The 22,111-nt window shown below is 36.6% G+C and overlaps 1 protein-coding gene across 7 annotated transcripts in view; it reads left to right on the plus strand.

Moving 5' to 3' along the window:
- The window catches only part of ESR1 (estrogen receptor 1), a 395,092-nt gene that overhangs the window by 205,712 nt on the left and 167,269 nt on the right, over nt 1-22,111 (plus strand). For all 7 annotated transcript variants that reach the window (XM_032836367.1, XM_032836368.1, XM_032836369.1 and 4 more), the window contains one exon: nt 17,366-17,701. In XM_032836367.1, the coding sequence (XP_032692258.1) occupies nt 17,366-17,701 (336 nt within the window). The remainder of the gene's footprint in view (nt 1-17,365; nt 17,702-22,111) is intronic.

A 22,111-nucleotide genomic window follows, 5' to 3' on the forward strand; every position in this document is an offset into this window, starting at 1 on the left:
AAATACTCAATGTCTATGTTCATCATTACAGTATCATATTACTGTAAAGTAGTTTCTATTACTGTAACACAGAATGGTTTCTCTACCTTATAAAATATCCTGTACTTTACCCATTTGAACTCTCTCTTACCTTGAACCCCTGGTGACCTCTCATCTGTTTAGCATCTCTGTAGTTTTGTTTTTTCTAGAAGGCCCTATAATTGGATTTAAAGTATGTAACTTTTTTTGACTGGCTAGTTAGCAATATGCATTTATATTTCATCTGTATCTTTTCATGGCTTGACAGCTTCTTTCTTTTTTATCATTGAATAGTATTCAACTGTATGGATATACCACTGTTTTGTTTATTCCTTCATTTATGAAAGACATCTTGGTTGTTTCCAGTCTGTGGAAATATGAATGAAGCTGAGAGAGAAACATTTGAATGCAGATTTTTGTGTGGGCATTAGTTTTGAAATCAGTTGGGTAAGTACCTAAGAGCACAGTTGGACCATGCAGTTAGGCTGTGTTTAGCTTCATAAGAAACTGCCAACCTGTCTTCCAAAGTAGCTATACTGTACCATTCTCCATTTCCACCAGAAATGGATGAAAGTTTCTGCTGCCCCACATTCTTGTCAGCACCTGGTGAATGTTAGCGTTTTGGATTTTAACCATTTTAATAGGTATATAGTAATACGTTATTGTTGTTTTAATTTGCAAATTCTGAATAACAAGTGATAATGAGCATCTTTTCATTTTTTTCTTACCAATTAATTGTATATAAGTATATTTTATTGTGGGGACTCTAGTTCTTTTGCCCATTAAAAGTTTTTTCTTTCTTTTTATTGAGTTTTAGGAGTTCTTTCAATATTTTATTACAAGTCTTTTATATAATATGAACTTCGCAAATATTTTTCCCAGTCTGTGACTTGTCTTTGTATTCTTTTGACTGTTTTTTTTCAGAGTAGAATTTAAAATTTTAATTTTAATGCAAGTCTAACTTACTAATTTCCTTTTTTATTAGACTGTGTTATTGGTTTTGTGTTAGAAACCAGCAAACTCAAGATCACTAGAATTTTTTCTGTTTTCTTCAAAAAGTTTTAGTTTCTCATTATCATTTAGGTCAGTGATCCACTTTGAATTAATTTTTGTGTAAGGTGTACAGTTTGTGTTTAGACTCTATTGTATGTGTATGTCCAATTGTTCCAACAAAATTTGTTGAAAAAATTTATCTTTTCTCCATTTAATTGCCTTCTTTCCTTTGTCAGCTAAGTTGACTATATGTGTGTGCTTCTGTTCCTGGACTCATTCTTCTGGTTCACTGGGCTGCTAGTCCATTCTTTCACCGCACACTATCTTATATTACTATAGCCTTTATAGTAAGTCTTGGAATCAAGTAATGTAAGTCCCCCAATTTCTTTAGCATTTCATTTCTCCTTTAGTATTTAAGCCTGTTCTAGGTCTTTTGCCTTTTCATTTAAACTTTAGAATCAGTTTGTTGATTTCTGCAAAATAAATTGCTGGGAATTTGATTGGGATTGCACTGAATCTATGGGTCAAGTTGGGAAGACTTGACATTTGATAGTACTGAACACTGAACATAAACAATATTCAATCTCCAATTCATGACCGTATCTCTTCAATTTTTTAGATCTTTTATTTTTCCCTCGGTGTTATAGTTTTCTACATAGAAATCCTCTATTTTGTACATAGTTTATACCTTAGTGTTTTATTTCATATACTATTGTAGTTGGTATTATTTTTTAAATTTCAAGTTCCAGTTATTCACTCCTGATATAAAGGAAAGCAGTTGACTTTTGTATATTGACCTTATATCCTTTAACCTTGGTGTAATCACTTCTTAGTTCTAGGAGTATTGTTTTTGTTGTTGTTGTTTTTTGTCAGTTCATTGGAATTTTCTTGAAAATGCAACTATGTCATCTGCAAATATAGACAGTTTTATTTCGTCCTTTACAATCTGTATACCTTTATTTTTCTTGTTTCATTACACGTGCTAGGATTTTCAGTGTGTTGTTGAACAAGGAGTGACAGAAGACATTCTTGCCTTGTTTCTGATTTTAGGGGCAAAGCATCCAGCTTTTCATCATTAAGGAGATGTTAGTGATAGGTTTTTTGTTTTGTTGATAGATGTGTTTTAATACATTGAAGTTATTATCTATTGTTACTTTACTGGAAGGTTTTTTTTTTAAGTCATGAATGGATATTCAGCTTTGTCAAATGCTTTTTGTGTGTCAATTAATATGGTCATATGACTTTTCCTGTTTTCTCTTTTGAAGTGGTGGATCAATATTGATTTCTTTTCAATTGTTGAACTTGCCTTTACATACCTGGAAAAAGTCCCAGTTGGTCATGGTGTATAATTCCTTTTACGCATTCTGGATTTGACCTCATGACATTAGTTGAGGATATTTGTGCCAATGCTCAGGGGAGATATTGGTTTGTAGTTTTTCTTTCTTATAATGTATTTATCTGATTTTGGTATCAGAGTAGTGCTGGACTCAAGGAATAAATTAGAAAGTGCTTTCTCTTCTTTTGTTTTCTGGAAGAGAGCATAGAGAATTGGCATGGTTTCTTTCTTAGCTTTTTAGAAACAACTCATGAAACCACCTGGGCCTGGTAAAGTTTTGGGAAGATTATTAATTCACAGTTCAATTTATTTGATACGTATAGGAATATTCAAGTTATTTGTATCTCCTGTTGTAAGTTTTGGTAGTTTGTGTCTTTCGGAGAACTAGCATATTTCATCTAAATTATCAGATTTGTGGGCATAGAATTGCTTGTGATATTTCTTTATTAACCTTTTAATGTCTGTGGGGCCAGTGATGGTGACTCTTCTTCATCTGTGATATTGGTAATTTATGTCTTCTTTCTTTTTTCTTAATTATCCTGGCTAGACATTTATCAAATTTGTTGATCTTTTCAAAGAACCAGTTTTGGTTTCATGATTTTCTTTGTTGTGCTCCCATTTTAACTTGATTAATTTCTGTTCTGATTTTTATTATTTCTCTTCTGCTTGCTCTAGACTTGATTTTCTTTCTCTAGTTTCCTAAGGTGGAAGCTTGGGTTATTGATATATATTTCTTATCTAATGTATGAGTATAATGCTGTGAGTTTTCTTCTTAATACTGTAAGTATTGCTTTTCCTACATCTCACATATCATGGTAAGTTTTATTTTCATTTTCATTTAGTCAAAAATTCTTAAAAACTTATCTTGAGACTTCTTCCTTGAGCCATATGTTCTTTAGAAGTATGTTGTTTAATCTCCAAATATTTGGGTATATTCTAGGTATCTTTCTATTATTGATTTTTAGTTTACTTCACTACTTTTTAGTGCATTTAATGGTTTATATTATCTTTCCTTTTAATATTTGTTAAGGGTGTGTTTATGGCTCAGCATGTGCTCCATCTTAAAACTTGAGAATAATACATATTCATCTGTTGTTTGGCGAAGAATTCTATAAGTACTAGAATACTAGCTAGATCAAGTTGATTGACAGTGTTGTTGAGGTCAACTTTATCTATATTGATTTTCTGTCTACTTAAAGTATCAGTTATTGACTGGAAGATGATGAAGTTTCTTTCTAGCTATGATAGCAGATTTGTGTATTTCCAGTTTTAACCATATTGCCTCCCACAAGAAACATCTTTAAAAAACTGGATAAAATATATGAAACAACTGTTTATAAAACTTTGATATCAGGCACTGTAGGGCATTGCTTCTTGAGAAAGAGAAATTAAATGAAGTGAGTCCTACAATTGCTCCAGCTTCCTGCCTGGGGAGAGTTCCAGGCCATAGCTCAGGGAGGGGGAACTCAGGTGCAACTAAACATAGAAGGGAGCACGTGATCTTTGTTCAATGAATGGCAGAGGAAAGGAAAGTTACAAGAATAGAGGAGGTAGAGCCACTAGACTAGGGTGCATCCAAGATTGATTATGGATGAAATGAGGTCTTACTTGGGTTTGAGAGGCCAGTGTAAGAGGGATAGAAAGACAAAGATGGTGATGTTGCACAGTATTATATAAAAAGTGGTACATGTCCAAGCCTGTTTCATAAAAATAAAGGTTTGTGGAGGGAAATTGTAAAGATAGACTTGAAAGGTACCTTGGGATTATTTGTGGAAATTCATGAGTTTTAATGTAATGTCTGATTTTATCAGTGGATTGGTGGCTTTTTAAATGTAAAATAAAGGCAGGAAACTCCCTTAGAAATAAGTTTTTTCCCTAATCCCAATACAATACAACACACACACTCTCTGTCTCTCAAACATAGCTAACTGCTTTAGACAACGGGGAACAATAGGGTGACCAGAAGTCCCAACCACACCACCTCTGATACTTCCTCAGAACTGCTAAATTTTCAGAGCATAGAATGCTTGCTGTAAGCTAAGGAAGTCTTTGAGAGATTCCTACAGACAATCATAGGATGAAATGGGTGTGGAATGAAGATGAACCAACTGCCAGGTAATAGGACCAGAAGGGAGATTGAAAGTAGGCAAGGAAACGCATTAGGAGCTGCTGCATTGATTTAGGCAAGGAGGGATAGGGGCATGAATTACAACGGCAATAAAGACAGAAAGAGGCTCATGGAAGAAATACATAAGGGAATACTAGGTTGGATGTGAAAGAAGGGGAAGAGCATTAAGTTGCTCTGAAAGAACTGGATAATTCATAGACCTTTGACCTGGTACACTTAAAGGGCCAGGACAATATTAATAATACTTTGTGGTTACATAATTCACTTAGGGTCAAATCTCAGAGCTGCTCTTGGTGGGACCTATGTCATTCTAGTTACTCTAAACATTTCTTCTGTTACGGGGGGACTATAACATCTCCTACCTTATAGGATTCTTTTCTAGTATTTGAAGATAAAACATTAGAATTGATGCATAGGAATTTTTCTGCAGTCAAATGCTCTACCACTGAACTATACCCCCATCCAGAGGAATTTTTCTGGAGCAGGTTTTACTTAGCTCTTGCCTTTATTTAATTCTTAATTAGCACTTCTGTTTTCTTCAACATATTGAATTAAAATGCTTTTAGTGTATTTCTTTGTCTGGCTTTTTAGTATCTCATGAATAATGAGAAACTATTGAGAAACAAAAGAAAAGGGATTATGCAAATGCTTGAAATATTTAATAATACATTAAAGTAGTCTTGGGAACTGGGAAAATTACTAAAGTTATACTGGCTTCTTGTAGAGGCACAGGGTATTAAGAAAAAAGATTTTAAGAAAAAAATGAATTCTTTTAATTAATGAATAATCAGATAACATATTAATTTTTCCTGAGATACAACAGTCAAGCCAAAGAATTTAAAGAATGACAAGAAAAAAAGAACGATAAAACAAGCTCAGTTAATTAGAGGTAATCTTTCAAACTACCTCGTGTGATGCATTAGGACAGATGTTTTTATCTTAGGGCCAGGACATAATTCTTGAAGCAATTGATATGTCTTTAGACCCTTTCTCCTTGCCAGGAAACTCAGCCCCAGAGCTGCCTTACAGCCTACCTTCCAGATCCCAGGCAGCTTTGGAAGAGCTTCCCTATGCTTGCTGTAACCTAGAGAGAGATCTGCGCACCTTCTCTCTCCCTTTTATTCTCATACCAGTTCCCCTTCTTAATTTAATAAATTCCCTTAAATTAACACTTCCTAGTGGATTAGAATCACGCAAATTGACGTTGAGTGCTGCTAAGTGCGAGTTCTATACTCAGCCTCTCTAAATCCTTACAATGGTGTGACAAGGATATTAGAGAAGGCTTAACCCAAGGGGATAAAATTCAAACTGGTGGCATTCACACTTAATGATGGGCTTGTTGGATGAGAGATAATTTATTTTCTCAATCCCTCAAAGGAAACCAGTGGGTAATCCTTGGCTTATTGTAAGCTTAACAGTTTAAAAAGGGAGTGTAAAGAAATTTGCTTTGATGCAGGTGTTGCCTAATCCATGATACAACCTGAGAGCTAATAATGTGTGTATTCTGGTATATCTACTGCAGAACATTCATGTTGTGCTGCTGAATATTTTACTCAGCCACTCTAGAAAAGCACATTTCCCTGTACTGAATGACACTACATCTTGTTTATATGGCATTATAAGCTAAAATGCTATTTGCTGCAAATAAATATCTTACCTGTCAAGAGGCTGCCTGTTGAATATTTGTATGATCTAATCTAATTTTTTTCCCCCTCTGCTTTATGAACTCATTTTTGGACTTTTTATTTTTATTTTTTATTTTTTTATTTTTTTTTTTACTGATAGTTAAAATAAGTTAGACAAAGGGAAATGAGCTTAAATAAAATACATAACAATCTAGGTTGCTGCTTACAGAGAATTCTGGAAAATGTCTTGGTGGGGAGCATAGCATTTTTAATTTTGCTTTTGGAATTCAATTATGAGTGCCATTCCTATGTGCCATAACTCTATATAATTAAGAACTGGCTGTATGTTCCATAGCACCACAGCCTGTAATCATTGGTTCTGATCTGTGACTCTCATTTAACCTAGGTTAAAATAGAAGTAGAAATTGGGTCACTTTTTTTTTTTTTTAACCTTCTTCCACTCAATTCCAATTTGATTTTTTTAACCACTATAAAATATTTTTGCAATATTGTTACTGGTAAATGACACTGGTATATCACTGATAATGTGACAATTACTACTTACAAATGGAAAAAGATTTCTTCCTCATTGAGCTGTGCCCTGGGATCCTACTACATGCAGTTGGACAAATAAAATGTACAATTTTCTATTTTTGTTCTGTTTGTACATTTTTAAAAAGATTTCATTTATTTGAGAGAGAGACAGAGAGAGAGTGAGGGCAGGGAGGATCAGAGGGAGAGGGAGAAGCAGGCTCTGCACTGAAAAGAGAGCCCGAACACTGGGCTGGATCCTAGGACCCCGGGATCATGACCTGAGCCTACGACAGACCCTCAACTGACTGAGCCACCTAGATGTCCCCTGTTTGTATATTTTGTAGGTACTTTGGCATTTGAAAAATATAGTACATTTAGGGGTAAATTACAGAAAACATTTGTTAATGCTAATTGAATCCACCTTTCTTTATTGGACTCTTTGATGATTTTATATATATTCAACTCTTCTTGATCTTTCCAGATGTGTCTCATTGTTCTGCATGCTAAACCTGTGGCCATTTTTGTCTTGTGTTCCACAACCTAGATCATATATTTGTGAGACTCAGCTCACTCTGAGTAGACTACTAATAAATTCCTCCAAGAAAGAAAATTTCACAATTTGGCTTAAATATAACTTCTCTTGGAGAAGCTTTCTTTGTTTCCTCCGACTCACCTCATCCCTTCCATTGTGTTTTGGGCAGTTCATCCATTCATTCCTTCATCCATCCATCCAATGAGTACTGAGTGATTCTTGATGTCTTCCTCTAACCTGAAAACTTAGTGGAGGGTAACATAGCCTATCTTTGTTTACACTGTATCATCTGTGAATATATATTATAAGTAGAAAACACATTTTTACCAAACAAATAAATACTTTAATAAATTTGACAAGTGCTGCGTTTAGTACCTAAATTGAGTCTAAAATCCTTTCTGAAAATCATATTGTCTACTATGACTACTGGGGCCTTTTCAGGTGGGTGGTAATACTGTGTTTTGTTTTGTTGTGTTAATCTTCTGGCTCACTGTCTTTACCTTTGAAATCTTAAAAAATAAATTACATTTGTAATAGAAAGCATGCTCCTTATTTTTAAAAATAAAGTGCTTATGTATAGTCGTGATCAGGTCACTGTTGATTTCAACTCAGGAAAAACAATGTCATTTTTAACGATTTTTTCTTTAGTCAAATCCCTTGGTTTTATCATTCCATGTAGATCAGATATTAAAAGATTTTCATTGCTGCTACAGATTTCCTATAAGATCCGTTCACATTCCCAATCATTTTCTAAAGTTGTAGAGTAGGGAAATAAAGACTATTTGAATAGTACTAACACTGAAGAACAATGTCCTTTTTTTTTTTTTTTTACCCATTCCCCACCCATAGTAGATAAACATCACAATTCATCCTCTCAAAATTCTGACCTCAAAATTTCCTAAGAAATGAGACCCTAAAGGAAGTCTTTGCTTTTGATTCCCCCCCCAATTTTTTATTCCAAGGCTAGTGGTCTTACATCCCAAATGGAAGACTTTAGAGTCATACTGTCTTGAGAACGTGTATTGAAGGTCACCTAGTGCAAATGTTTACTGGATAACTGAATCCCTCCAGTAACATCCCCATAAGATCTTCATGTAGCTTATTGTTGGGAATCTTCAGTGATCCAAAGTATCATTTCCCATGGCAGCAGAGTCTATCTTTATTGTCAGCTTTGACTGTTGCAAACTACTTCCTTATATTGGACTCTACTCATAGTTTCCACATATTTCTTCGTGTTACCATTTGGGCTCATAAAGAGCAAGTTGTGGACATTGCTGCTATGAACATTGGGGTACAGATGGCCCTTCTTTTCACTACATCTGTATCCTTGGGGTAAATACCCAGTAGTGCAATTGCAGGGTCATAAGGAAGCTCTATTTTTAACTTTTTGAGGAATCTCCACACTGTTTTTCAAAATGGCTGCACCAACTTGCATTCCCACCAACAGTGTAAGAGGCTTCCCCTTTCTCCACGTCCTTGCCAACACTTGTTGTTTACTATCTTGTTAAGGCTGGCCATTCTAACTGGTGTAAGGTGGTATCTCAATGTGGTTTTGATTTTAATTTCTGTGATGGCTAATTATTGATGAACATTTTTTCATGTGTCTGTTAGCCATTCATTTGTCTTCTTTGGAGAAGCATCTGTTCATGTCTTCTGCCCATATTTTGATTTGATTATTTATGGTTTCATTTATATGTGGAACAAAGGAATAGCATGGAAGACATTAGGAGAAGGAAGGGAAAAATGAAGGGAGGGGAGTCATAGGGGGAGAAGAACCATGAGAGACTATGGACTCCGGGAAACTCCGGGGTGGGAGGATGGGTTAGCCTGGTGATGGGTATTGAGGAGGACACAGATTGTATGGAGCACTGGGTGTTACATGCATACAGTGAATCACGGAACACTACATCAAAAACTAATGATGTACTGTATGGTGACTAACATCATAAAATAAAAAGAAATAAATTTGTTGTAAAGTGCTTTTATGTAAGTGTATATAAAGTGCTTAAAGTATATGGTGAGTGCTGAGTGTGTATTAGTGATAATAATCTTGTTTTTAAAGATTTTATTTATTTATTTGACAGAGAGAGAGAGATCACAAGTAGGCAGAGAGGCAGGCTGAGAGAGAGAGGAGGAAGCAGGCTCCCTGCTGAGCAGAGAGCCCAATGTGGGGCTTGATCCCAGGACTCTGGGATCATGACCTGAGCTGAAGGCAGAGGCTTAACCCAGTGAGCCACCCAGGCACCCCAGTGATAATAATCTTTACTATAACTTATTCCAAGAGTTCTGAGAAATGCTTATTTTGAAACTAAATAAATAGGAAGGGTCTGTGACTTTGTTATGTTTTGAAGGCAGTGTCTAGTATCTTTAATCTAGACCTATAAGAATAAAAGTTACACATAAAAAATTCACAAACACTCATTTGTCCAAATTCCTTGACAAATTAGAACACTATAGAATAAAGTTCTGACATTAGTTATTCATTTGTTATGAGTGAGAGACCAGGTAATATATTACAAAGTGTATTCTTCTCCTGTCTTTAATATTTTAAAAAAACTGTATTAGCTTTTTACCAAAATGATTGTTTTTTCATATAAATCTTTATTTTTTAATTTCCTAATTTTTTAAAAAAGATTTTATTTATTTGAGAGAGAGAGAGAGAGAGAGCACAAGCAGGGAGCCCTACCTTGTCAGATTTGATCCTAAGACCCTGAGCTCATCCTAAGATCCTAAGATCTGAGCCACCCAGGGGCCCCTAGATGAACATTTTTGAAAACATGGAAGCTTCTGTTAAGTTTTGTCTTTTAAGATATTTATTTCTGCTGATATATTTCAGCACCATAGCATGGCCTTTTCCAGGTTAAGATGCTGAACTGAAACCTCAAAGAACCACTGCAAGAGAGATTGGATTTCCCCTTCTCTCTATAATTTAGTTAGTGAGAACCACAGCTGGGTAAGCTTTTGGGGGGCAATTATTTTCAACTGTTTTAAAGCTATTATATGAGGGAAATAGAAATACATTTGGGAAAACGTTAGAACCAAGTAAACAACTTGACTGTCTTAGGTCAAGTGCTAAGTAAGTCTTAGCCACAAAGACTCACTGAGGACCTGAGGGATCCAGAGTAAGATACATTTCTGAGAAGTCATTCTCCAACTATGTCTTCAATTAACAGTCCTACTTGGACAGTAAGGATGGTTAGAAAGTGCTTTTTTCATTGACTTTTCTTTTTAACCTATTTTTCGTCTTTATTATCTAATCAAAACAGTATAGCTTTGCCTAAAATGCAGTAAGAAATAGGTTAAGATGGAGTATTTGGAGATCTATGTATAGAAGTCTCTCAGGAGACTTCATTGGGGTCATGGTTCAGACCAGACAAACCCTTTATTTTTTTATTATTTTTTTTAATAAACATATAATGTATTTTTATCCCCAGGGGTACAGGTCTGTGAATCTCCAGGTTTACACACTTCACAGCACTCACCATAGCACATACCCTACCCAATGTCCATAACCCCACCCCCCCCAAACCCCTCCCCCCAGCAACCCTCAGTTTGTTTTGTGAGATTAAGAGTCACTTATGGTTTGTCTCCCTCCCAATCCCAACTTGTTTCATTTACTCTTCTCCTACCCCATTAACCCCCCATGTTGCATCTCCTCTCCCTCATATCAGGGAGATCATATGATAGTTGTCTTTCTCCGGTTGACTCATTTCGCTAAGCATGATACCCTCTAGTTCCATCCATGTTGTCGCAAATGGCAAGATTTCATTTCTATTGATGGCTGCGTAGTATTCCATTGTATATATATACCACCTCTTCTTTATCCATTCGTCTGTTGATGGGCATCTAGGCTCTTTCCATAGTTTGGCTATTGTAGACATTGCTGCTATAAACATTCGGGTGCACGTGCCCCTTCGGATCACTACGTTTGTATCTTTAGGGTAAATACCCAGCAGTGCAATTGCTGGGTCATAGGGTAGTTCTATTTTCAACATTTTGAGGAACCTCCATGCTGTTTTCCAGAGTGGTTGCACCAGCTTGCGTTCCCACCAACAGTGTAGGAGGGTTCCCCTTTCTCCGCATCCTCGCCAGCATCTGTCATTTCCTGACTTGTTAATTTTAGCCATTCTGACTGGTGTGAGGTGGTATCTCATTGTGGTTTTGATTTGTATTTCCCTGATGCCGAGTGATATGGAGCACTTTTTCATGTGTCTGTTGGCCATCTGGATGTCTTCTTTGCAGAAATGTCTGTTCATGTCTTCTGCCCATTTCTTGATTGGATTATTTGTTCTTTGGGTGTTGAGTTTGCTAAGTTCTTTATAGATTCTGGACACTAGCCCTTTATCGGATATGTCATTTGCAAATGTCTTCTCCCATTCTGCCAGTTGTCTTTTGGTTTTGTTGACTGTTTCCTTTGCTGTGCAAAAGCTTTTGATCTTGATAAAATCCCAATAGTTCATTTTTGCCCTTGCTTCCCTTACCTTTGGTGATGTTCCTAGGAAGACGTTGCTGTGGCTGAGGTCAAAGAGGTTGCTGCCGTGTTCTCCTCAAGGATTTTGATGGATTCCTTTCTCATTGAGGTCCTTCATCCATTTTGAGTCTATTTTCGTGTGTGGTGTAAGGAAATGGTCCAATTTCATTTTTCTGCTGTGGCCGTCCAATTTTCCCAACACCATTTATTGAAGAGGCTGTCTTTTTTCCATTGGACATTCTTTCCTGCTTTGTCGAAGATGAGTTGACCATAGAGTTGAGGGTCTATTTCTGGGTTCTCAATTCTGTTCCATTGATCTATGTGTCTGTTTTTGTGCCAGTACCATGCTGTCTTGATGATGACAGCTTTGTAATAGAGCTTGAAGTCTGGAATTGTGATGCCACCAACTTTGGCTTTCTTTTTCAATATTCCTCTGGCTATTCAAAGTCTATTCTCATTCCATATAAATTTTAGGATTATTTGTTCTATTTTTTGAAAAAAAATGGATGGGATTTTGATAGGGATTGCATTAAATGTGTAGATTGACTTAGGTAACATAGACGTTTTCACAATATTTGTTCTTCCAATCCAGGAGCATGGAACATTTTTCCATTTCTTTGTGTCTTCCTCAATTTCTTTCATGAGTACTTTATAGTTTTCTGTGTATAGATTCTTAGTCTCTTTGGTTAGGTTTATTCCTAGGTATCTTATGGTTTTGGGTGCAATTGTAAATGGGATTGACTCCTTAATTTCTATTTCTTCTGTCTTGTTGGTGTAGAGAAATGCAACTGATTTCTGTGTACTGATTTTATAACCTGACACTTTACTAAATTCCTGTACAAGTTCTAGTAGTTTTGGAGTGGAGTCTTCTGGGTTTTCCACATATAGTATCATATCATCTGCGAAGAGTGATAGTTTGACTTCTTCTTTGCCAATTTGGATGCCTTTAATTTCTTTTTGTTGTCTGATTGCTGAGGCTAGGACTTCTAGTACTATGTTGAATAGCAGTGGTGATAATGGACATCCCTGCCATGTTCCTGACCTTAGCGGAAAGGCTTTCAGTTTTTCTCCATTGAGAATGACATTTGCGGTGGGTTTTTCATAGATGGCTTTGATAATATTGAGGTATGTGCCCTCTATCCCTACACTTTGAAGAGTTTTGATCAGGAAGGGATGCTGTACTTTGTCAAATGCTTTTTCAGCATCTACTGAAAGTATCATATGGTTCTTGTTCTTTCTTTTATTAATGTGTTGTATCACATTGATTGATTTGCAGATGTTGAGCCAACCTTGCAGCCCTGGAATAAATCCCACTTGGTCGTGGTGAATAATCCTTTTAATGTACTGTTGAATCCTATTGGTTAATATTTTGGTGAGAATTTTTGCATCTGTGTTCATCAAGGATATTGGTCTGTAATTCTCTTTTTTGATGGGATCCTTGTCTGGTTTTGGGATCAAGGTAATGCTGGCCTCATAAAATGAGTTTGGAGGTTTTCCTTCCATTTCTATTTTTTTGGAACAGTTTGAGGAGAATAGGAATTAGTTCTTCTTTAAATGTTTGGTAGAATTCCCCTGGGAAGGCATCTGGCCCTGGGCTTTTGTTGTTTGGAGATTTTTGATGACTGTTTCAATCTCCTTACTGGTTATGGGTCTGTTCAGGTTTTCTATTTCTTCCTGGTTCAGTTGTGGTAGTTTATATGTCTTTAGGAATGCATCCATTTCTTCCAGATTGTCAGATTTGTTGGCATAGAGTTGCTCATAGTATGTTCTTATAATTGTTTGTATTTCTTTGGTAGTAGTTGTGATCTCTCCTCTTTCATTCATGATTTTATTGATTTGGGTCCTTTCTCTTTTCTTTTTGATAAGTCTAGCCAGGGGTTTGTCAATCTTATTAATTCTTTCGAAGAACCAGCTCCTAGTTTCATTGATTTGTTCTATTTTTTTTTTTTTTGGTTTCTATTTTATTGATTTGTGTTCTGATTTTTATTGTTTCTCTTCTCCTGCTGGGTTTAGGTTTTCTTTGTTGTTTTTCTGCAGCTCCTTTAGGTGTAAGGTTAGGTTGTGTATTTGAGACCTTTCTTGTTTCTTGAGAAAGGCTTGTACTGCTATAGATTTTCCTCTCAGGACTGCCTTTGCTGTGTCCCACAGATTTTTGAACTGTGGTGTTTTTATTATCATTTGTTTCATGAATATTTTCAATTCTTCTTTAATTTCCTGGTTGACCTATTCATTCTTTAGAAGGATGCTGTTTAGTCTCCATGTATTTGTGTTCTTTCCAAATTTCCTCTTGTGATTGAGTTCTAGCTTCAGAGCATTGTTGTCTGAAAATATGCAGGGAATGATCCCAATCTTTTGATACCGGTTGAGACCTGATTTAGGACCCAGGATGTGATCTATTCTGGAGAATGTTCCATGTGCACTAGAGAAGACTGTGTATTCTGTTGCTTTGGAATGGAATGTTCTGAATATATCTATGATGTCCATCTGGTCCAGTGTGTCATTTAAGGCCTTTATTTCCTTGTTGATCCTTTGCTTGGATGATCTGTCCATTTCAGTGAGGGGAGTGTTAAAGTCCCCTACTATTATTGTATTATCGTCGATGTGTTTCTTTGATTTTGTTATTAATTGGTTTATATAGTTGGCTGCTCCCATGTTAGGGGCATAGATATTTAAAATTGTTAGATCTTCTTGTTGTACAGACCCTTTGAGTATGATATAGTGTCCTTCCTCATCTCTTATTATAGTCCTTGGCTTAAAATCTAATTGATGTGATATAAGGATTGCCATGTCAGCTTTCTTCTGATGTCCATTAGCATGGTAAATTGTTTTCCGCCCCTTCACTTTAAATCTGGAGATGTCTTCAGGTCTAAAATGAGTTTCTTGTAGGCAACATATTGGTGGGTTTTGTTTTTTTTTTATCCATTGTGATCCCCTGTGTCTTTTGATTAGGGCATTTAGGCCATTTGCATTCAGGGTGACTATTGAGAAATATGAATTTAGTGCCATCGTATTGCCTGTAAGGTGACTGTTATTGTATATTGTCTCTGTTCCTTTCTGATATACTACTTTTAGCATCTCTCTTTGCTTAGAGGACCCCTTTCAATACTTCCTGTAGAGCTGGTTTGGTGTTTACAAATTCTTTTAGTTTTTGTTTGTTCTGGAAGTTTTTTGTCTCTATTTTCAATGATAGCCTAGCTGGATATAGTATTCTTGGCTGCATGTTTTTTTTTTGTTTAGTGCTCTGAATATATCATGCCAGCTCTTTCTGGCTTGCCAGGTCTCTGTGGATAAGTCTGCTGCCAATCTAATATTTTTACCATTGAATGTTACAGACTTCTTTTCCTGGGCTGCTTTCAGGATTTTTTCTTTGTCGCTAAGACTTGTAAATTTTACTATTAGGTGACAGGGTGTGGACATATTCTTGTTGATTTTGAGAGGGGTTCTCTGTACCTCCTGGATTTTGATGCTTGTTCCCTTTGCCATATTATGGAAATTCTCTACAATAATTCTCTCCAATATACCTTCTGCTCCCCTCTCTCTTTCTTCTTCTTCTGGAATCCCAATTATTCTAATGTTGTTTAGTCTTATGTTGTCACTTGACTCTCGAATTCTCCCCTCGTGGTCAAGTAGCTGTTTGTCCCTCTTTTGCTCGGCTTCTTTATTCTCTGTCATTTGGTCTTCTATATCACTAATTATCTCTTCTGCCTCATTTACCCTAGCAGTAAGAGCCTCCATTTTTTATTGCACCTCATTAATAGCTTTTTTGATTTCAACTTGGTTAGATTTTCATTCTTTTATTTCTCCAAAAGGGCTTTTATTTCTCCAGACAGGGTTTCTCTAATATCTTCCATGTCTTTTTCAAGCCTAGCTAGCACCTTGGGAATCATCATTCTGAATTCTAGATCTGACATATTACCAATGTCTGTATTGATTAGTTCCCTAGCCTTTGGTACTGCCTCTTGTTCTTTTTTTTGTGGTGAGTTTTTCTGCCTTGTCATTTTGTCCAGATAAGAGTATATGACGGAGCAAATAAAATACTGAAAGGGTGGCAAAGACCCCAGGAAAATGTGCTTTAACCAAATCAGAAGCGACCCCAAATCGTGGGAGGGAGAAAGGGGATAAAAAGAAATTCAGAAAAAAAAATTTAAAAAGAAAACAAATAAAGAAAAAATATAAAGAAGAAAAGAATATATATATATTTATATATTAGATAAGCTATTTAAAAAACGTTAAAAAAGAAAAGGGTAAACGTTAAAAAAATTTAGCAGAAGAAAAAAAAATAAAATTAAAAAAATTTAAATTAACCACAATAATAAAGAATTATGGGGAGAAAGCCATGATTTCCATCCTTTGTTTTCTCCTCCACTGGAATTCTGCTGTTCTCCTTGGTAGGTGAAGTTTGTCTTGGCTGGATTTCTTGTTGATCTTCTGGGGGAGGGGCCTGTTGTAGTGATTCTCAAGTGTCTTGGCCCCATGCGGAATTGCACTGCCCTTACCAGGGGTTGGGCTAAGTAACCTGCTCGGGTTCGCTTTCGGGAGCTTTTGTTCCCTGAGCGCTTTCCGTAGAGTTCCGGAGGACAGGAATGAAAGTGGCGGCCTCCTAGTCTCCAGCCCGGAGGAGCCGAGAGCTCAGGGCCCCACTCCTCAGTGTGCCCTCAGAGAAAAGAGTCCAAACACTCCTGTCTCCCTGGCCTCTGGCCATGCTCTGAGCTCACCCAACCTGCGACCGGTTCAAGGTAGCCCGGAGCTGAGAGCTCACTCCTCGGTTCTGTCTTTGTAGCTGGCTTCCCCGGTCTAATACCTACGAGCTCTGTGACACTCAGACACCCCCGATCCTTCTGTGACCCTGTGGGACCTAGGGCCACGCTGGCTCCGCGTGGGCTTCACCCCGGTGTAGCCTCTGGAGCAATGTCCCCTAGTGGAGCAGACTTTTAAAAGTCCTGATTTTGTGCTCCGTTGCTCTGCCACTTGCCGGGAGCCGGCCCCTCGCACCGCGGTCTATCTTCCCGTCACTTTGGATTCACTTTTCCACTGGTCCTAACTTTCAGAAAGTGGCTGATTTTCTGTTTCTAGAATTGCTGTTCTTCTTCTCTTCAATCTCCCATTGGATTTGTAGGTGTTTGAAATTGTTTGATAAGCTATCTAGCTGAGCTCCTGCTACCTGCTATCTAGCTGATCTCCTGCTACCTACCAACTGATCAGCCTGCTACTTCTCTGCCATCTTCCTTTTTTCATTGACTTTTAAATCTACTGTTAAAAGCATGTCCATAGCAGAAGTGGTCTTTGATGCTAAGCCATATTTCAAGAATAAGTAATTATAATTCTGTTCTTTTTGTAGCATCTGTGACACACCCATGCATGTGCACGCACACACACACACACACACACACACACACACACACACAAGCCATTTGTCAGAATCAGCTTGGACCAGCTCACAAAAAGTCCACTGTGAACTTTCCAGCTGTTCTGAAAACTGCTTGATATAAGACAAGTAGCTTGAAATTTGCCACAGTGGGAGTATTTACACCATGGAAATCGGTCAAAGCTATGGATCAAAGCCTTTTTTCCTCTTAGGCAGCTGGTTGGTAAATACTAGTACACCTGTGCCTCAAATATTTCTGTAAATAAAATAAAGGCTATTAGCTTTGAAATTTGTTTTAGTAGGAAAGTTAATATGAAAAGAATAAATAAACCGGGTATTTTTTTTTTCTTTCTGTGTTCTCAGGGATACGGAAAGACCGAAGAGGAGGGAGAATGTTGAAACACAAGCGCCAGAGAGATGATGCAGAGGGCAGGAATGAAGTGGGGTCCTCTGGAGATATGAGGACTTCCAATCTTTGGCCAAGCCCACTCTTGATCAAGCACACTAAGAAGAACAGCCCAGCCTTGTCTCTGACAGCTGATCAGATGGTCAGTGCCTTGTTAGAGGCTGAGCCCCCCATAATCTATTCCGACTACGATCCTTCCAGACCCTTCAGCGAGGCTTCGATGATGGGCTTGCTGACTAACCTTGCTGACAGGGAGCTGGTTCACATGATCAACTGGGCAAAGAGGGTGCCAGGTAAGAATGCTAAGCTCAACATTTATTTTGAGAGTTAATAATTACTCCTGACCTGGTTGTGCTGTCACGGGAGACCTGGGGGCAAAACAACAGCTTGCTATTGAATTGGTTTCAAGTTCCCTTCTGAATTTGTTAATTTGTGTTATCAACATACCATAATTCTCCTGGAAATTAGGAGATAATGTTTCAAAATCAAAATGTAGATGATTAAAGTCTTTAAACTGGCATTATTTTTAACCAAAAAACCTGGGATGTTCACAACCCAAGAAGTGCATGTACTATATTATATGTTGCTATTGTCAGAAGTTTTTAACACAATGATCCATGCACTACAAATTGTAATATTGAGAACTTTTGTTCAAAGAACCTCAATTATTAGTAGACAATTTTACCTTAAAATATTTTCTTTTAAGATCTTTGTGGACTAAAGAGATAATAATAGGTGTCTTTACTGAATGCCAGTTATTTACTCAGCTGTCAACTCTTAATATTTTAGGAGAAAGGTAATACAAAGGAACAATAAATTAGGTTCTCATCTCTGAGAAGAGCCTGTAGAAGGAATCATTGGCTGAATGACACTTGGTCCTTCAGTTGGTTCTCTCAGAATTGGTGTTCCTGTAAAACTTGACTGTTGCTCTTGTTGTTCAGGGAGAAGAACTCTAGTTAATATGGAAACAAGACTAGAAAATGACCTCCTCCATGCCCCAACATATCCATTCAGGAACTAACGTAGGGGAACCAAGGCAAGAGGAAGTTAAATCTTTTTTCTGGGCTTATGGATCAAATGAGTAATGGTTTTGGACAAAGATTGTCTTGTTTGGTTTTCTTTAATAGATGAAATTAATTATTGCCTATGACACATGAGATTTTTTTTATTAAACTAAATAAATGTGGAGTTTTATACTTGCATTTCAGAGTTCACTGATTATAGACCAAGTGAACAAATGTCTGGCCTTAAAGACTATTTAATGTATTTGCATATATTAATATATAAGCATGTGGTCCTTTGAATAAGGAGCCAGCAATGTCTGAACCCAAGTTGATAGGGGGTACCCATGTAGGTGGTGGAGATTGCATTAAATGGAGACATGAGAATTGACAGGCATATTTACATTTTTAGGGTCAGTCCAACTGGCAAGTAGAAAGTGTTGTCCATCTCCGAAATTAAGAATTTTATTGGACACCTACCTAGCTTACCATTCTCAGGTGAAGCAGATCCATGTAAGAAGATATTGGAATCTAAATGTAACAAAGTTATAAGCTTTGTCTTTATATTTGTTCCTCCCTTTGTAAAAAAAATACCTTGGGAGGGGTGCCTGGGTGGCTCAGTGAGTTAAAACCTCTGCCTTCAGCTCAGGTCATGATCCCAGAATCCTGGGATCAAACCCCGAGTCAGGCTTTCTGCTCAGCATGGAGCCTGCTTCCTTCTCTCTCTCTCTGTGCCTGCCTCTCCGCCTACTTGTGATCTCTATCTCTGTCAAATAAATAAATATTTAAAAAAAATTAAAAAAAAAAACCTTGGGAGAAGAGAAAAAAATGAAACAAAAGAAAACAAATTATGGCCATATACCTGAGAGCCAAGTCTATTTTATTTTATTTTATTTTATTTTATTTTATTTTATTTTATTTTTCTAGTGTTCTAAGATTCATTGTTTATGCATCATACCCAGTGCTCCATGCAGCTACTTCTTGGTTGCTGTTAAGTTTTGTCCTGTAAGCATGTATTTTCCCTCTTGAAGTCCTGTCAGTATTCATTCCAAAGTGCTGTCACACACAAGTATATATCTTCACACTTATCTATAGATTTCCATTGTGACATTTGTATAATTATAAAAACCTGAAGGGCATGTGGAATAACTGGAATGAAGTTCAAGTACATTAGCAGTAAATGAAGAATTCATGACAATAATCTTCTAAATTTGGGAATGAAAGGGAGACAGACATCAAGGGAAAGAAAATATGTCCATGCTGAGCTAACCCATTGTTAAATGCAGAGCTAAACAAAATTTATGATAATGAAATGTATAGCAAACCCACTTGATTATATTATATTAAAAGTCCAAAATGATTCCAAAACCCTTGGACCAAACTATGATTTATTACTTGATGGTTAAAAAAAGAATTATAAAGGCAGAAATGAAATTGTTTGTGTGTGCACTATTGAAATACAGCTGTTGCAAATCAAATCCTACTTGTCTGACCAAGCAGAATAAAAATAGTCACTGATTTTAAAAAGATGAAAAATGAAGGAAGAAAAAGTCTTTAGGAAAAACTTTGAAGATGATTGTCAAGCTTTACAGAAAACTGACAAAATCACATTTTAGAAAGCTTTTTATATATCCAAATGCCATCTGTCATTTAAAAAAAATAGTGTATCCCAAAAATCTCGTATAGGCAATATTGAATTTTTATGGTGATGGTTTGAGGTTAATAGAGATGTAGTACAAAACATTGATGGTAGAATTAGCAAGAAAGCCAGTTCTTGAAGTGCTTGGAATTTACATGATTCAAAAACCTGTCTGGAACATTTGGTTAATCTTTATTTTTTACATTTAGTTACTTAAAAGATTTTATTTATTTATTTATTTATTTATTCATTAGAGTGTGAGTGGGAGGAGGGGCTGAGGGAAAGGAGAGAGAGAGACTCTTAGGCATCTTGGATCTCCTGACCCTGAGATCAAGACCTGAGGCAAAATGAGGACTCAGATGCTTAACTGATTGAGCTACCCATGTGTGCATTGGTTAATCTTTAGCTACTATCAATAGAACAGAAATTGTGAGTTGACTTCATTTTTTAAAAACTTCAGTTTTCATGAGGTATAATTGACAAATAAAATCATAAGATATTTAAAGTTTTGGCGATTTGATATATTTGGGCTTTTTGAAAGGATCCCCTCTCATCTAGTTAATTAACACATCCATTGCTGTGCTTTTTTTTTTTTTGTGCTGAGAACATTTAAGTTCTTCTCTCAACACATTTTAATTGTATGATACAGTGTTATCAATTATAGTCATCATGACTTATATTAGATCTTCTAACCTCTTTCATCTGATAGCTGACAAATTATATTCTTACCAACCTCTCCCTCTCTGTCCCATCCTGCAAAGCCTGGCAACCACTTTTCTACTCTGTTTCTAGGAATTTGACATTTTTGTCTCCTTAAATTCCACATCTAAGTGATATCAGACAGTATTTCTCTCTCTCTGTCTTTGGCTTATTTCATTTAATATAAGGCCTTAAGGTCTATCCATGTGTTATGAATAGCAGAATTTCCTTTTTTCTCATGGCTAGATAATATTCCATTATATCTGGATCTAGCTCTGTCAGATCTTACTTGTTTATTTATCTGTTGATGGACACTTGGGTTGTTTTCCTCTCTTGACTATTATGTATAATATTGCAGTGAACATGGGAGTATACATATCTCTTTGAAATACGGCTTACAGTTCCTTTAGTATATGCCCGGAAATAGGATTGGTGTGGTCATATGGTGGTTATTTTTTACACTTTTTGTGGAACCGCTATACTGTTTTTCACAGTGGCTGTGCCAGGTTACAGTCCCATCAACAGTGCACAAAAACTTCTTTTTCTTCACATCCTCATCAACACTTATCTATTGTCTTTTTGATGAAAGCCAGTCTAACAGGTGTGAGGTGATATCTCATTGTAGTTTTGATTTGTCTTTCCTTGATGATTAGTGATGTTGAGCATCTTTTCATATACCTATTGGTATTGGGCAATTTGTATGTCCTTTTTGGAAAAATGTCTATTCAGTCCTCTGCCCACTTTTTTTTTTTTTTAAAGATAGAGCATGAATGCAAGTGTTGAGGGGGGAGGGGCAGAGGAAAAGGAAGAGAGAATCTTAAGCAAGCTCCATGTCCAGCGCAGAACCTGATGCAAGACATGATCTCACAACCCTGAGATTATGACCTGAGCTGAAACCAAGAGTCAGATGCTTAATGGACTGAGTTACCCAGGGGCCCTCTCTGCCCATTTTTTAAATCAGATTGTTTTGATTGCTCTTGAGATGTATGAGTTCTTTATATATGTTTGATATTAACCCCTAATCAGGTATATGTTTTACAGATATTTTATGTCATTTAGTAGGTTGTCTTTTTATTGGGCTGTGCTAAAGTTATTTTTAGTTTCATTCTTGTGCATGTGCCTGTCCAGTTTCCCATCACTTTTATTGAAGAGACCATCTTTTTCTCATTGTATATCCTTAGCTCTTTTGTTGTAAATTAATTGACCACATACGCTTGGGTTTATGTCTGGGATTTCTATTCTGTACCATTGATCTATGTCACTGTTTTTGTTTTTTATTTTTTTAAATTTTATTTTTTATAAACATATATTTTTTCCCCCCAGGGGTACAGGTCTGTGAATCTCCAGGTTTACACACTTCACAG

Source organism: Lontra canadensis, unplaced genomic scaffold (assembly GCF_010015895.1).
Source record: "Lontra canadensis isolate GAN:19392208 unplaced genomic scaffold, GSC_riverotter_1.0 scaffold92, whole genome shotgun sequence".
NCBI lineage: Eukaryota > Metazoa > Chordata > Mammalia > Carnivora > Mustelidae > Lontra > Lontra canadensis.